Source organism: Carassius carassius, chromosome 37, assembly GCF_963082965.1.
Source record: "Carassius carassius chromosome 37, fCarCar2.1, whole genome shotgun sequence".
In the NCBI taxonomy this organism is placed as follows: Eukaryota; Metazoa; Chordata; class Actinopteri; order Cypriniformes; family Cyprinidae; genus Carassius; species Carassius carassius.
In genome coordinates, this window is record NC_081791.1 from 10,226,349 (window position 1) to 10,242,215 (window position 15,867).

General features: G+C 36.9%; 2 protein-coding genes across 5 annotated transcripts in view; both read right to left on the reverse strand.

The window, feature by feature from the left end:
• Positions 1 to 12,428, reverse strand: part of sycp2 (synaptonemal complex protein 2) — a 28,599-nt gene extending 16,171 nt beyond the window's left edge. For all 4 annotated transcript variants that reach the window (XM_059527406.1, XM_059527407.1, XM_059527408.1 and 1 more), the window contains exons 1-24: positions 12,209 to 12,428; positions 11,733 to 11,773; positions 11,429 to 11,569; positions 11,211 to 11,341; positions 11,018 to 11,120; positions 10,614 to 10,638; positions 10,442 to 10,527; positions 10,131 to 10,225; positions 9,961 to 9,995; positions 9,660 to 9,802; positions 9,506 to 9,558; positions 9,387 to 9,432; positions 9,178 to 9,282; positions 8,219 to 8,279; positions 7,296 to 7,444; positions 6,834 to 6,905; positions 6,577 to 6,708; positions 5,957 to 6,062; positions 5,539 to 5,705; positions 3,831 to 3,905; positions 3,675 to 3,735; positions 3,536 to 3,584; positions 3,298 to 3,401; positions 78 to 367 (exon numbers count right to left, since the gene is read on the reverse strand). In XM_059527406.1, coding sequence (XP_059383389.1) covers positions 78 to 367; positions 3,298 to 3,401; positions 3,536 to 3,584; positions 3,675 to 3,735; positions 3,831 to 3,905; positions 5,539 to 5,705; positions 5,957 to 6,062; positions 6,577 to 6,708; positions 6,834 to 6,905; positions 7,296 to 7,444; positions 8,219 to 8,279; positions 9,178 to 9,282; positions 9,387 to 9,432; positions 9,506 to 9,558; positions 9,660 to 9,802; positions 9,961 to 9,995; positions 10,131 to 10,225; positions 10,442 to 10,527; positions 10,614 to 10,638; positions 11,018 to 11,120; positions 11,211 to 11,341; positions 11,429 to 11,569; positions 11,733 to 11,756 — 2,253 coding nt within the window. In that variant the 5' untranslated portion in view covers positions 11,757 to 11,773; positions 12,209 to 12,428. The remainder of the gene's footprint in view (positions 1 to 77; positions 368 to 3,297; positions 3,402 to 3,535; positions 3,585 to 3,674; positions 3,736 to 3,830; positions 3,906 to 5,538; positions 5,706 to 5,956; positions 6,063 to 6,576; positions 6,709 to 6,833; positions 6,906 to 7,295; positions 7,445 to 8,218; positions 8,280 to 9,177; positions 9,283 to 9,386; positions 9,433 to 9,505; positions 9,559 to 9,659; positions 9,803 to 9,960; positions 9,996 to 10,130; positions 10,226 to 10,441; positions 10,528 to 10,613; positions 10,639 to 11,017; positions 11,121 to 11,210; positions 11,342 to 11,428; positions 11,570 to 11,732; positions 11,774 to 12,208) is intronic.
• A 231-nt stretch (positions 12,429 to 12,659) lies between these two features.
• LOC132117977 (protein phosphatase 1 regulatory subunit 3D-like) lies at positions 12,660 to 14,978 on the reverse strand. The gene is made up of 2 exons (XM_059527410.1): positions 14,757 to 14,978; positions 12,660 to 14,465 (listed from the first exon to the last, which is right to left on the reverse strand). Exon 2 carries the CDS (start codon positions 14,434 to 14,436, stop codon positions 13,531 to 13,533), a length of 906 nt encoding a protein of 301 aa, XP_059383393.1. The 5' UTR covers positions 14,437 to 14,465; positions 14,757 to 14,978; the 3' UTR covers positions 12,660 to 13,530.
• Positions 14,979 to 15,867: the final 889 nt, after the last annotated feature.

The window sequence follows — 15,867 nt, forward strand, 5'->3', positions numbered from 1 at the left end:
TAATACCTGCCTTAGCAAACACTAATGATATTTGCTCTTTATAACATAAAGACATCTATTCCAATTAAGGGTCTCACATTGTCATGGTCTGAAGTGTCGCCATGAACTTCACTACTCTTCCTTCTCTCTTGTGCAGGTCTAGCAGGCATGGACTTCACTGACTTCTCCATATTTTGTTTCTCTTGACCTGCAGTCCTAGGCTCCAGTGAGGAGCCTCTCTGGGCTTTATGGCCATCTGTACCCTGCTGCTCCCTCACCACCTCCTCCAATCTCTGAGTGAGCTGGGAGTGCAGCTGCTTCTGGGTCAGGGCTCTGGACGCACACTGTGCCGGGGACAGACGCTGAGGAGGGGGATGAGAACTACCATCTGGAGATGATTACACAGAACGCAAGGTTACACACAAAGCCACCTGATTCATACAGTGACAAAATATCAGGAATAGTGTTTCCTAAATTCAAGATTTGAAGTACAACCCGAATTCCGGAAAAGTTGGGACGTTTTTTAAATTTTAATAAAATGAAAACTAAAGGAATTTCAAATCACATGAGCCAATATTTTATTCACAATAGAACATAGATAACGTAGCAAATGTTTAAACTGAGAAATTTTACACTTTTATCCACTTAATTAGCTCATTTAAAATTTAATTCCTGCTACAGGTCTCAAAAAAGTTGGCACGGGGGCAACAAATGGCTAAAAAAGCAAGCAGTTTTGAAAAGATTCAGCTGGGAGAACATCTAGTGATTAATTAAGTTAATTGATATCAGGTCTGTAACATGATTAGCTATAAAAGCTTTGTCTTAGAGAAGCAGAGTCTCTCAGAAGTAAAGATGGGCAGAGGCTCTCCAATCTGTGAAAGACTGCGTAAAAAAATTGTGGAAAACTTAAAAAAACAATGTTCCTCAACGTCAAATTGCAAAGGCTTTGCAAATCTCATCATCTACAGTGCATAACATCATCAAAAGATTCAGAGAAACTGGAGAAATCTCTGTGCGTAAGGGACAAGGCCGGAGACCTTTATTGGATGCCCGTGGTCTTCGGGCTTTCAGACGACACTGCATCACTCATCGGCATGATTGTGTCAATGACATTACTATAGGGCTGGGATAAACGATTATTTTTTAAACGATTAATCTAGCGATTATTTTTTCGATGCATCGATTAATCTAACGATTAATTTTTCAGACCGATTTGATTTCGATTATCTCCCCATTAATTGACTACTAACAATTTATACATGTTGATTTACATATCTGAATGAAAAAAACATAAATTCCTTAACATTGCAATATATGTTTATTGCTCTTAAAATTACAAAATAAAAGACTGACTAAGAATGCATTACTTTGCACTTGTATAGAGATAGCATTCAATAAAACCTTGAAGCCTTGAAAACACATAGCTTACTGAAACAAGCTTACTGAATACATAGGGCCTAGCTTACTGAAAAAAGAAGTTCTTTCAGATGAAAATAACAACAACTTGATGTCTAGTATTCAATAAAAAAGGTCACCCAAAATACTTGTTTAGAGCAATTGAAAGAATACAGTATGTAAATGTAAACTTGAGGGCTTTAAGCTAATACAGAGAGTGCTTTTACAAAAAAAAAAAAAATTAACAGTGGGAGCCAGCAGCCTGTCATGGAGAAAAAAAAAAATCCAAATGCTCCACGTGAAACTTTGGCGTTCCGCCCTTTTACTATCGTGTCTAATGATTTTGGTTAATATGCACAAGGGAGGGAGAGAGCAAGAAGCGCTCGTGTAGTTTGAAGACTGAGTGCGCGAGCGCGCGTGAAACTTTGGTGTTTCGCCCTTTTTCTATCGTGTTTAATGATTTTGATTAATATGCACAAGGGAGGGAGAGAGCAAGAAGCGCTCGTGTTGTTTGAAGACTGTGAGTGCGCGCGCAGCTGGGGCTCTCTCTCGTACGCGCCCTGTCACTGTCACTCACCGATCAAATAAGGCTTTGACAGCCGCCAAAAAAAAAGATCAATGCAGAAAAACCCCTGGTTATATTGGTTATATAATGTTGGACAGAATGTTGATCCGGCCATCGCGTATATTCAACGCACATAAGGTAAACGTTTTGCAAACGTTTTTTAGAGAAATAAAAACAGGTCGACGAATCGATGCGCATATTTTGCGTCGACGTCATCGATGACCTCGACGCGTTGTCCCAGCCCTACATTACTAAATGGGCCCAGGAATACTTTCGGAAACCACTGTCGGTAAACACAATCCACCGTGCCATCAGCAGATGCCAACTAAAGCTCTATCATGCAAAAAGGAAGCCATATGTGAACATGGTCCAGAAGCGCCGTCGTGTCCTGTGGGCCAAGGCTCATTTAAAATGGACTATTTCAAAGTGGAATAGTGTTTTATGGCCAGACGAGTCCAAATTTGACATTCTTGTTGGAAATCACGGACGCCGTGTCCTCCGGGCTAAAGAGGAGGGAGACCTTCCAGCATGTTATCAGCGTTCAGTTCAAAAGCCAGCATCTCTGATGGTATGGGGGTGCATAAGTGCATACGGTATGGGCAGCTTGCATGTTTTGGAAGGCTCTGTGAATGCTGAAAGGTATATAAAGGTTTTAGAGCAACATATGCTTCCTTCCAAACAACGTCTATTTCAGGGAAGGCCTTGTTTATTTCAGCAGGACAATGCAAAACCACATACTGCAGCTATAACAACAGCATGGCTTCGTCGTAGAAGAGTCCGGGTGCTAACCTGGCCTGCCTGCAGTCCAGATCTTTCACCTATAGAGAACATTTGGCGCATCATTAAACGAAAAATACGTCAAAGACGACCACGAACTCTTCAGCAGCTGGAAATCTATATAAGGCAAGAATGGGACCAAATTCCAACAGCAAAACTCCAGCAACTCATAGCCTCAATGCCCAGACGTCTTCAAACTGTTTTGAAAAGAAAAGGAGATGCTACACCATGGTAAACATGCCCCGTCCCAACTATTTTGAGACCTGTAGCAGAAATCAAAATAGAAATGAGCTCATTTTGTGCATAAAATTGTAAACTTTCTCAGTTTCAACATTTGCTATGTTATCTATGTTCTATTGTGAATAAAATATTGGCTCATGTGATTTGAAAGTCTTTTAGTTTTTATTTTATTAAAATTTAAAAAACGTCCCAACTTTTCCGGAATTCGGGTTGTAAACAATCTGACAGATTCAGTGAGTAAATAGACCGATTCAGGATCAGTCACAATTATGTTTTCAAGATTCATGTATTGTAATTTACTCTTTGCTGATAAAACATATCTTACATATCTGTTGACTCACCTGATATAGTGCTGTTTTTAGAGCAATCTTTATGCAGAGCCAGCAGTGATCCAGATACAGAGATTCTCCTTTTACTAGAGTTCAAGCTCCAGATAGCAGGTGAACTGATCAGTAAAATGCAGAAGACAGACATCCAAGAATACATTAATATTGTGAGCAGACAGAATCCCCTCTATAATAGACGTAATATTAAACAATTAGGAAATGGTCATCAAAATGCTAATAATAATACACTCACAATGAGCTTCCCTTTCTCACAGGTTGGGAGTCTGGGACTATGCTGTTATCTTTTACACAAAGAAACAAAATAAAGTTAAAAGCATTCATATATGTTCACATCAGCAATGGAATTTTCCTTAGTATGTTTCATATAATACCAAAAAAGTCCTCTTCATGGTCAGCTTGCACCATCTGTACTACTTTGTCTATAGGAATGTGCTGCAAAAAATAGTTTTTTATAGGGTTAGATAAGCCAGTAAGAGAAAAAAGAATATATATATATATATATATATATTTATATGAATTAAGAGCACCTTGTGGTACTTCTTGTCTCTAGCCTTTATGCCCTGGATTTTCTGTTGTTCTACATTATGAGCAGCAGGGGTCGACTAACAAGACAAACAGAATTCACTGAGATTACATCCATTAAGCTGTACAATACAAATCAGTAAAGACTAATCAGTATGTACTAGGGGTGTAACGGTACGTGTATTCGTACCGGACCGTTTCGGTACAGGGCTTTCGGTACGGTGCACGTGTGTACCGAATGACAGAGTGCAATATTTTGTGTGCGGAACAAGTACATTTTCGTGTTTCCAAACGAACATATTAAGTGGCGGAAGTCTCCGCGTTCAGCGCAAATCCCGCCCTGCAGCTGATTCTAAGGCCGGCGACACACTGGATGCGTGGCTTAAGCGTCTCAGCTGCGTGGCGTGTCCGTTTTTAATTCGGCTCCCATGTTAACAGGTTAGAGCTTGCAGACTGCCTGCGTGAGACACGCATCTCAGGCGCGGCTCGAGCCGCACGGAAAACGCGTGCTTGCTTGAAATAGAACCGACGCCTATGTTTCACGCGACACGCAAGCGTGTTGGAAGCGTTTCCAGGTAAAATAGAATAGGAAAATATGTTTATATGTCATTTTGTACACAAATACATATTAATTCATGACACTTTGATGTTTGAAAGTCTATAGGTTGACATAAATTCAGATATAAATGTAATTTCAAAAATAAAAAATAAAAAAAGAATAAGAAATAAAATACTGCTGCAAAGTTCTCCACTAAATGAAATACTCTCAGTCTCAAACCAATATCATATAATAAAATATAATGAAAAATATAAATAAATAACTATGATTACAGTGCAGCTTTACCAATCCCAGCTTGTAGACCTGCTCATATTTAAAAAATATATATAACTTTTCCAAAGTGTAAAGTGCAGCATCAACAGTTTCAGTTTTTAGACCTGCTCAGATTTCGTTATTGCGTTGGACCGATCGGAATTAAGAGCAAAGGTCTTTTTAAATGCCGACGGGAGCTGCGTTTGAATTACAATCGTTTTTTTCCTAGTTGTAGTGATGTTCACACTCGCGTGATGCCTTTTGAAAACCTTAGGCCGGTGACACACTGCCATATTGCACCTGTCAAACATAGTCTATTTTGCCGTCAATACTGTTGACAGTGTCCTTTATCAGTAGGCTTTATATTTATGCTCAACATGAAGTATAGATATTGTTGTCATGAAGACAAGAGCCTGGCCTGTCGGCGGTCTCCCTGTCACCTACAGCAGCAGGCACGGCACGGTTCTGGTGAAACAGGCCTACAAGCTGGGATTGGTAATGCTGCACTGTAATCATAGTTATTTATTTATATTTTACATTATATTTTATTATATGATATTGGTTTGAGACTGAGAGTATTTTATTTAGAGGAGAACTTTGCAGCAGTATTTTATTTCTTATTCTTTTTTTATTTTATATATATTTAATTAAAAAGTATTATATATATAGTAATAAACAACCTGCAGTTTAATGTTTGCATTTCTTTCCCTTACTGTACCGAAAATGAACCGAACCGTGACTTTAAAACTGAGGTACATACCGAACCGTGATTTTTGCGTACCGTTACACCCCTAGTATGTACCATCATCATTAATGTACCAGTGTTTCATAAACCCTATTCTCCATTTGTTTTCATCAGTATAAACTTGAATTTGAAGTGACACTTTCTACAGAGGTTATACCTGTGCTTGAATTGCATGGGCCTTCTTTTGGTTATTCTCGCACTGAAAACTAAAAGAAGGCACACTGGAAGATGTTTTAGACATCATGAGTTCTCTAAGTTCAATCTCCTTCTTCCTCTCTGAAGAGCTCATCATCTGAAGAGCTGGTTTCACCATTAGCTTTGATACTGCAATGAGAGTAGTTACAAAACTTTATAGTGCTCATAAAAATCTACAGATGGCATTTCACCACAAGCAAGAGATAATCTTTACAACAAATCTTTTAAAACACTTGAGGGGCAATACAAATTTATTGTGTTAAGCAACAAATGAGCAGAGATTGCTTACACTCTTGCAGCGGAAAATTACAGAGCAATCTCTGAAATTCTACAAGAATGGATTCTTTACTGATTAGTCATGAACAGCTTAATGGACCTACCTGCAGGAAGCACACAGATGGAGGAACAGCTCCCCTGTTTACTCCCCACACTGCCACAAATATACGTGCTAGACTCAGACACCTTCATCTTTATAGGGGTAACCATCTGAGAAAAAGAGATTTGCACTTTTAGAGCAAGAGACCTCTGGCCACCATGATGCCATTAGCATGTGCACACAGCTGTAATAACAGCAGCAGTAACAGAGGTGAGTCAGTGTCACCATATTCCAGTTGCTAAAAGTGAGAAAACACAAACTCGTCACTTCAACAGGGTAAATGAGGACAACAGTTCACTAAAGTTAATTATACAGGTCATCTAATTTAATAACACGGCTGAATGCACAGTGCAATAAACAATCATGATTATAATTAAGCCCTGTTGAAGGCAATTACATAACAGATATTTTCATCAGGCAGCTGGAGTTAACAGGGGAAAAAGACTAGTTTTTCAAATAAAATCCAACAAGCAAGTGTGTTTCACAAATGGCTTGAGAGGGAACAATATTCAGCTTTGCCAAAAAAAAGGCATCAGATCAATGGTCAATTCGAAGGTCTCACAAAACAGTATCCTAAAATGAATGAACAATTACAATGTTGATGTAGTGCGCCTCCTGTCTTACCTGTAGGGGCACACTGTTTGTGTCTGGTGTTGGATGTGTGGGAGGCTGGCAGGGGATGCTATGTTTGGCTGAGGTTGACCCTTTTCCCTCTACACGCACAGAGGGGGACACTTGACTTTCAGCGACAAAAACCTGTTAGTTCAACACAGACAGTTAAAAAGCCACACCTTATGAGAGAAAAACACCCTGCAATGTAACAGTTCATCTTGGGAAGGAGTGACTGGCACATTTGAAGGTATACTTTGAGCCTGAATTACCTGTGAACTTTCCAGTGAACTTAGGTTGATGTGAACAGGTGTTTTTACAATAGAGGACTTCCTAAAAGATGTCTGAAATACAGCAAGTTACAGTTTCAAATACATTGAAAACATCACTGCTGGTTTGCTGTGTGACAGCTGCATAAAACAAGTGAATAGATATTTCATATTTAATGTCATCTTTTCAACCCATTCATTTAGTTTTGGACTGATCACTCTTGTGTAAAGCTATAAAAACAATACCATGTATAAAAGGAATGTTGTGTTATACTCTTTATTAGAGTAGATATAGGTATTTATGCTTAACTGGAGGGAGAATTTTTTATTTTTTTGTAATTACAGATGGTCTAGTCACATTTTATTTAAGCACACACTAAAGTAAAGGTTCTGATTAGATGAAGTACTGGTTCTTGACATTTTCTACTCTTCATTACATTGACTGATGTCAGCCCCTTCACTCACCCTGTTCTTAGCCTGCCCATAAACACTCTCAGTGGCTCGCAGGATGTCTAGAGATGAGCTGAATTTGATGGTGACTCTGGAGCCCTCTAAGCTGTCACAGCAGGCTGGCTCAGTCAGAACCAGATGCAGAACCTTCTTGCCACTCTCCTCTGTGAAATCAAATATAGATATGTGTTTTTATACGCAGCTTAGAACAAATCCTGACCTCAGAAAGTCTAATATTTGTCCAAAACTATTGTTTTGTGAGTTTTGAGAACAGCTTCAGATGACCCAGTGTTTCCCCTTGGTTTGGGGCTTTGTGTGGGGGGTGAATGTTCGGTTGGGGCCAGAAGGACACCTACACAAACACTTAAAGGAATCATGGTGTTCATGTGTTTCTTGACAGTAGTCAATACAACAACAGATCAATTAATTGCCCCAAATTCTTTTTTTTTTTTTTTTTAATTCTGTTTCTTCCCATTTACATTTTTTCTGGACTCCATTTTAGGGATTAAATTGTAAACATTGTCAAAAGGCATGTCATATTAATTAAAATCATGACACTTAAACAATTTAACATCCATTTATTAAAAGTTTAACAAAATTGTCATGTTTAGGGCCCTATGAAATGTTTTATTTTTTCCAAACGTATGTTTTATTATTCAATTACAGGTTATTCAATTCTGTGTTTTAGCATATGTCTAATTATTTGAAAGCATAAAAACGGGTTTTATTTTTACAATAGCTAATAAATTCTGTGTTTTGTATTTACATTTTTCTGTTTATCAAATTAAGTCATAAAACATGAATTTATCTTTTAAGTAATGCAAATTAAAGGCACAATATGTAGGTGGGGGGGGCAATATAATGGGGGGCACCCCCCTAATATAATGACAGGGGAAACACTGTGACCTGTCTGGAGGGGATAGTGTTGATTGTGTTACCTTCTACTGTGTAACTCTGAACCTCATTTTCAACTATACACAGAGTGCTCCACTGGCCATCCTGAAAGGAGAGACATATAACATTCATATTCCTATTCATTTCTTCCAAAAAACTTTCACATGTGATTAAAAAACCCAGTAGGTAATTATAAACCAGGGATTCCTAAATGTTTTTGTCAGCTGAAACTCTACTTTGTTAAGATAATTTTAAAATAATTAAACAATAATTAAATAATAATTATTATTAAAATAATTATTCCAACGGTTATCTGATGTTGGTTGGTCACATAATATTCAAGTAAACAGATAATGCCTCAGTTCATATTCAAGATTCAGGTGTATTAGGACCCCAAATTGAATATTAATAATAATTATTACTATGTTATATAAACAAAGTATATTATTGTAAACTACAATTGTACTGTAAAATTAAATATAGTATTTTATCATAATTATATTTACCGACAATTTACAATATTAATATTTGTCTTAAATTCTTTACTTTGTTTTATGATACAGATGCAATGCTGTAAACCTCTGTCCATAAAATAAATTATGTAATTTCTCTCTCTGCTAATACCCCCACCCCCAAAAAAAGATCTTCAGATCTAGTTCACATAAATTACATATTTTGTTTCAAAACGGCAAATTTCACAGAAAAGCGACTAGTTTGTAAGTATGAGTCATAGAAAAGTGTAAATGAAAGTTATTGCATGTTGGATTCCCAAATGCACATTATTTTCTGTAATTACCATGACCTGAGCTGCTTTAAAACGCTGAATATAGCAGATCGTGCTGCACCATTTATTTATTGAATTTTTACATTTGATATAATTATTAGCTTTTTATCAATCCCCAGGGCTATGCAAATCCCCATTTGGAAAGACCTGTTATATATTATTATTATTATTTTCCTAGGTCTAATGTGAGATGTGGCCTGTAATGACTAATGTCATTACCTGGGTCTTCTTATTAGCCACACAGAAGTAAAAAGAGATACTTTGACTTCCAAGATTGAAGTCAATCCAGAAAGCTTCCAGATTCTTGTCCTCTGGCATGAGCAACTATAAATATAACAAAACAGAAATATACATGTGGTTCAAAACTAAACAAGATAACCGAGTGCATATTTTCCCACACTCACACTTAAATAAATGTTAAAACTAACCTCATGTTTGTCCAAAAATGCCTCCAAGCAAGGGTAGGAGTACACGCTGTGAGAAGATAAACCAAGACATGTTATACAATCTATTAAAAAAGCGAAAGCTGTCAAAATAGATTAAGTACCTTCTTCCATCTCCTTGCATGCCATTGACCATATTTAGAAACTTCCTACAGTCCTGTCACACAAACACACACACACACAAAACATACTCTAAAATCCTATGTGACCAAAAAAATTTAGTTTAAAATGACTTATTTCAAGTGAAGCCATATTTACAGTCTCAAACTCTGAATCCTTGATCTTCTTGAATGCAGAGGAGACAAAGGTCATTGTAAACCAGGAGTCAGCTAGTTGACTCCTCTGAGCTGGTGAAGCCATTCTGCAGAGGGCCTCCATTAAAGACACCTGCAAATCATAATCTGAAGCACAACAGATATGTAGCTACAATCAGTATCAGTATGAGTGCAGTCTAAAATGAGTTTTGTAATGATCATAGAATTTGTAATTCTTTTAAACATTTTTATGATCACACTTTTTCAACTATGTATACTCATTACAATGGATGTTTTACACTAACCTCCACCTCTGCGGATTTGACTGGCCACTGCATTCCTGATAAAAAACACAACACACTACAGATTTAAAATACAAGCATTCTCCTTCAGGTACTTTCCAGAAAAAGGAGCTTTGAAATATATGATTTAGTACTGATTAAGACTCAGGAGAATGCAATATCATTTATCATACATCATAGACGAAGCCTCTTGAGTTGACAAGATCTTCTTTTTCTTTTTCAGCTCCATGGGAATCTTTTCCAGAATAGCATTGAGCTTCCTTGCTGCCTGTCAATAAGAGTAAATAATAATCCTTCATACATCCTCTCTTGTAATTCAGTCTTCTATTTTTGGAAAAGTCTGGGTAAGCACAGCTCGAGTGACATGTCATGACTGGAGGTGTAGAACGAGTTTTTAATATGGTTGAAATGATTACTTCTCGGCATATAGATGGTGACTGAACCAAGGAAGGCTTTCCATTAAGAAATGGAACGAATCTCCTACCTCTTTCTGAATCATGATGTTTATTTGTGCATCAGAGGCCAGTTTGCCAATGTGACTAAGCAGAGCTTCAGTGACTTCATATGTACCTGAGGGGATACACAGATTTGAGCTGAATGCAGAGCACTGTTCTACTTCCCCTTTGTCTTTTTCAAAATTGTAACAAAACACTAACCTTCTTTACAACTTTCATGAACAACCTGCAAAGGTGAAATGACACGCACAAATCAGAATACTACAAATACAGTGTTTCTGAATTCACTAATTATGTTTTCTTTAGCACTTTTTTGATTTTCTTGATCTAATTTTCTAGCATTTTAATTTGCTGATTCTGATTTATTTTATCCAACAGAGAAAATAGACATATGATTCATATGGAAGTCCATTTCCAACATGGAATATAAAAATAATGTAAAAGGTAATTGCAACTTTTTAAACTGTGATATGTAATCTCACAATTCAGAAAGGAAAAGACACATTGTGAGTCTATAACTAAAAATTTCATTTGGATGAGTTGAGGTGTTTACAAGAAAACAAAGCTAATGATTAGCCCCGCCCCAAAAATGTGCCGTAACAAACCATCAGTGCATCAAAGAAGTCCTCAGCCAGCTTTATCATGATCTCACTTCTTGGTGACCCTGCCTCCAGCCACAGCTTTCTGGCCTTCTCGAACCACTGCACCATGTAAACATAAATTTTAAGCAATAAAAACCTTTTTCTTCTTCTTCACCAAAACAGGCATAGAGAGAACAGAAACATGGATTACAAACTTATCTTCTTAACAAATCCCTGGGCAACCATCACAGATATTCCTCCACCGCCTGGAAACACCAGCATCTCGCCATATTTGTTTAAAACAGTAAGCACCAGGCAAGCATTGTCCACATTTCCAAGATCTATTTCCTGCAAGGACATACAACAGTGCATATAAATCCAGTCAAGAAGTTCATACGGTTAAGTCATGAAGACGATGTTAAATATATAACTAACCCTGATGAAAAGCTTATCCAGCTTGGTCATGAATTGTCTGGAACATTTTATTGTGGTTCCTTCCTTGTTTTCATTTTGTACTAATATTTCTAGGTCCTGAAAATTATTGTGTTTGAAAGCCTCATCCACCAGTTTCTCCACCTAAGCAATACAATATAAAGTGAACTTCGTGGTCCTAATGAACATACAAGCAAACATCTCATATAATTACAGAAGACAAAAGCATTTCAGAGGTGAGAAGTTAAAACCATTTCCCGAGAAATAAAAGCAGGAATTAAGCAGCTGTTTTGGGTTTAATTCTCACCTGATGGTCCTGCAAAGGTGCCATGATGCACAGACGATGACCTGTTTTAAATGTTGAAGACATTAAATAACTCATAAATATGAATCTCAGATGCAGATAATTCGGAGAAAACAACAGTTCCAGGCAAAATGAGGACTCAAGACGTCTTTAAATGTCAGTCCTCGTATTTCTCAGAATTGAATTAAATTAAACCAAATAATGAACAAAACATTGTGGTTTGGCTCAGTTTATGTGATGTATTAATCAATGTGCCATTTATTATGCAAATTAACTTTAGCCGATTTGTAGCGTTAATTTAACATACCGTTAAGTTAATATTATAACGGTCTAAAGCACATGCAGCGAAAATACTGTCTAAAAACTGCAAAATAATACACATAACCGTAAAAATTAATGTTGTAAGCGATCATATTTAATTTAATAATTAGATTAAATTGTGGCTATCTTGGGCTGTCCGCTGGGTGTTCAGATCTTACCTCAGATTATGACTGACCCTTTAACGGACTTCAGGAGGAAATTTTACATAGCTTTTATTATTAACAAATAATGTGAAGTTAATGTAGATCGCAAATGTACAGTTACCGAGATGGAAATTGTCAATTTACGCTCAAAATGGTTAGTTAAAGAGCGATTATTTCGCTTTTGACGGTTGTACTGTAACGTTGTGAGTTTCGATAACGCGGGAAAAATTACGCGCACGCGCAGACGCAAAAACGGACGCGCACGCTGATCTTTTCAGTTTGATTGAACTGCTTCTCTATTCAAAACTCACCGAGTGTAATGTTACTATGGTCATGGATAATGTAGTAAAATAATATTAATAATAATAAATTTTAAAAGTAGAATGTCACAAATCCTACAAATAAAATGTACTGGAAATATTTCAATGATTTATGAATTCAGGCTTTATATACACATAAAACAGCATTAGTTTTAATAAACATAATTTTATTAACTCAAACAAGACTTTCTAAATTAATTTTAGTATCTTTATTGCACAATGTAAATAACTTTGTTGTTATAACCTTAATCATGGTACTAACAAACTAAACTTACAATAAAAACACTTTTGTAGTCATGACATTTTTGTAGTTCAAGTCAGCATCAGCCTGGTTATCTTGACAAAACTTTTTTTTTTTACTTTTTCCACACCAGTTCGAGTTTCTAGAAACCACCTGACTTCAGGATGCTGGCATCAGAAGTGCTAAAATGCTAACTCATTTCTGAGGTCTGTCCTACAAAAATAAATCACCCCTACAACACTTTATAAACAGCAGTTTGTGCCTATGTGGCTTTATTTTGAAGCTTTTATGAGAAGGACCATGTAAATAATTGCTGAATATATATATATATATATATATATATATTAATCAGTTCTTCAAAACAAGTGGCATTACCTATCCTTATTTACTCTATCAACATCTGTGTTTACAATATCCACAAGTATTATGAAAACATACCACATAGTGACAATAACATCATCACACAAGTGCAAACCTGAAATGCAAAAAAAAAAAGAAAAGAAAAAAAATACTGTAAAGGCACTTTTTACATCTATATTACATTATCAAACCAACATACAGTAATACTCTCAGTGCTACAGTCTAGCTGTCACAATCATAAAGTTCTCTCATATCTCATATTTCATATGGCTTCATGGTAATCACAAATGAAATACACAACGGCAAACTTTCAGAAGGTCAGCAATGTATATCACACGGTGAAAATGCTGGTGGTTGCAAGCAAAATATAAAGTGAAACAGTGCTTTAAAAAAGTTTCATCTACAAATCAGTGTCCTCAGATAAAGTGTATCATGCTGTCTTCACATTCCTTCGGCACAGGTAGTTTATAACTCTGACAGGTTAACTTGTAATTCTGCCCATCATTGTTATCCCAAAACTGCATGCCCATTACTTTATAACAAACGGCAAACTCCAGCACTGCTCCAGGGTGAAGGATATATGGAGGAACCGGTAGATGAAATCGAAAAGTGTCACAGCAGGGCCCGTTTGAAATGGATTTGCTTGTAACCCAGTAAGCCTTGGTTTCTGAGCAGCTCTTCCAGTTTGTAAAAGAGTAGCGAACATTCACTTCCTTCTCAAATGCCAAGTTTACAACTTGAACAATCCCTATAATGCCAGGCTCATAGCACAAAACCCGCTCCAGACATACTTGTTGGCAACTCAGCCGCTCGGTGAAGTTTGAACAGTCCCCTGGCTGGACTGAGAACATGGGTTTCAGATAAGGAAGAGAAATCTCCATGCCCTTACTTGAGGCTAACTCTGAATTCATTAAGAGTCGGAAGAGAACATGCTCTGGGACAAACGGGTCCTCTCCGCTTTTGAAAACCTTGACATTTTCCAGGTCTAACCCTAATGAGTCCACAAACCGAACGCTGGCTCGGCGACTAAGCCTCCGTCTCTCTGATGGAGATGGAAGGGACTGTGTGCGCCTCTGGATGATGGATTTGGTTGGAGGTTCGCATGACATGCTGCGGCCTGCTGTTTGCCTCGGAGCAGTTTTTGGGCTCGGTGGACGAATTTTAACCAGCTTCCTTCCGCTGTCCGTTTTAAACTGGGAGACGTCCTGCAAAATCGGTGTGGAACTTTTTTTTGAGCCATCTGATACTGTAGTAAAAAATAGGTCAGGGTTCATCTCTTCGAGGGGTGTGTCTTTATGGCAACATCCCAAAGACCAGGCCATGTTTATATGAAAGAGTTACCTTGTGTGACCTAAAAAAAAAGACAAACATTCTATGTTATGAATATTTATAAGTATTTTACAGTATTACATATCCTAGGACGTCCTAGCAAGCAATACTGTGCAGCTGTGGAAACATGGCAAGCTCACTAGCTACTTCAATCTCAGCTGGATTACTGAACAATTTAATGCAAAGTAATGCAACTTACATTTCAAGGCTTTCAAAATGGCAAATTGTCAATGCAAACGTATACAAGTAAATGACTGCACCTCTGTACAAAAATAAAAGGAAGAAGTTCAAATTGCCATTTGCACTGTCTCACCAGAAAAGTCCGGCTTGATTAAGTTAACGACGCATCTGACGATCCTCCGATGCTATTTCAATGAACCCTGCATTTCATAATGAGAAGAGCGACAAAACTCTGTGTAAAGGTGAAGTATAGCCTACTACGTGATACAACACACATACAATGCATTTCAAGCAAACTGCGCACGTTGCGCACGCAGAGCTGGGAGGAGTGTGATGTCAACAGAGGGGGCGTGGCTACTGAGTCGGGAAATGCATGCTGTTGGTGGTGAGGTTGCCATGTCTTCCTATTATAAATAGTTTTAAGTCAACATCAAGACAGCAAGTGTGTGTAGAACTTTTGATTACTTGATGAAACACGCCTACACCACAGCGTTGTAAAATATGCAAGTAAAGCTTTATTTACACATTTTCAATACGTTACATTTTAAATGAACATGTCTGTTCAGTACATTACTTATATAACAAATGACACAATTGAATTGTGGCGCTTATAATTATGTGATAAAAAGCACTTGCAAATGTTTTATAAAATACACATACTCATCTCTGCACTAATAAAATGGGGTTTACTGCCCAATTGTATGCAATATCTAATTAATGTATCTTACACTACAAAGTGGCATTAGAGAATCTAATAAATCAAAATATATTATAGGGTACTTTTTTATATTCACTACCAGTCAAAGTTTGGAATAACTATTATTTTTTATCTGTTTGAAAATCTCTAACAGTATGTTCACCAAGTCTTCATTTATCTGATTAAAAATACACGTAAAACAGTAATATTCTGAAATATTATTACAATTTAAAATAATATTAGAAATATTAGAATGATTTATGAAGAACAGGATGACACTACTGGAATGATGCTAAATTGTACCATCACAGGAATTAATTGCCTTAAAAAATCCTAAATAGAAAACAGTTATTTAAACAATATTACTAATTGCAGTTTATTCTGAGCATAGGGGACTGCTTTCACAAAAATAAAAAAATCTGAATACTAGAAAATCTGAGAACTAAATAAAATATTTGTTCGTAGCTTAAGGTATAATATTTTAGTCCGACACAAACAAGGATCGCTTTTTTCCGGTTTATTTTTAATCAGAACAGGATCATTGCTC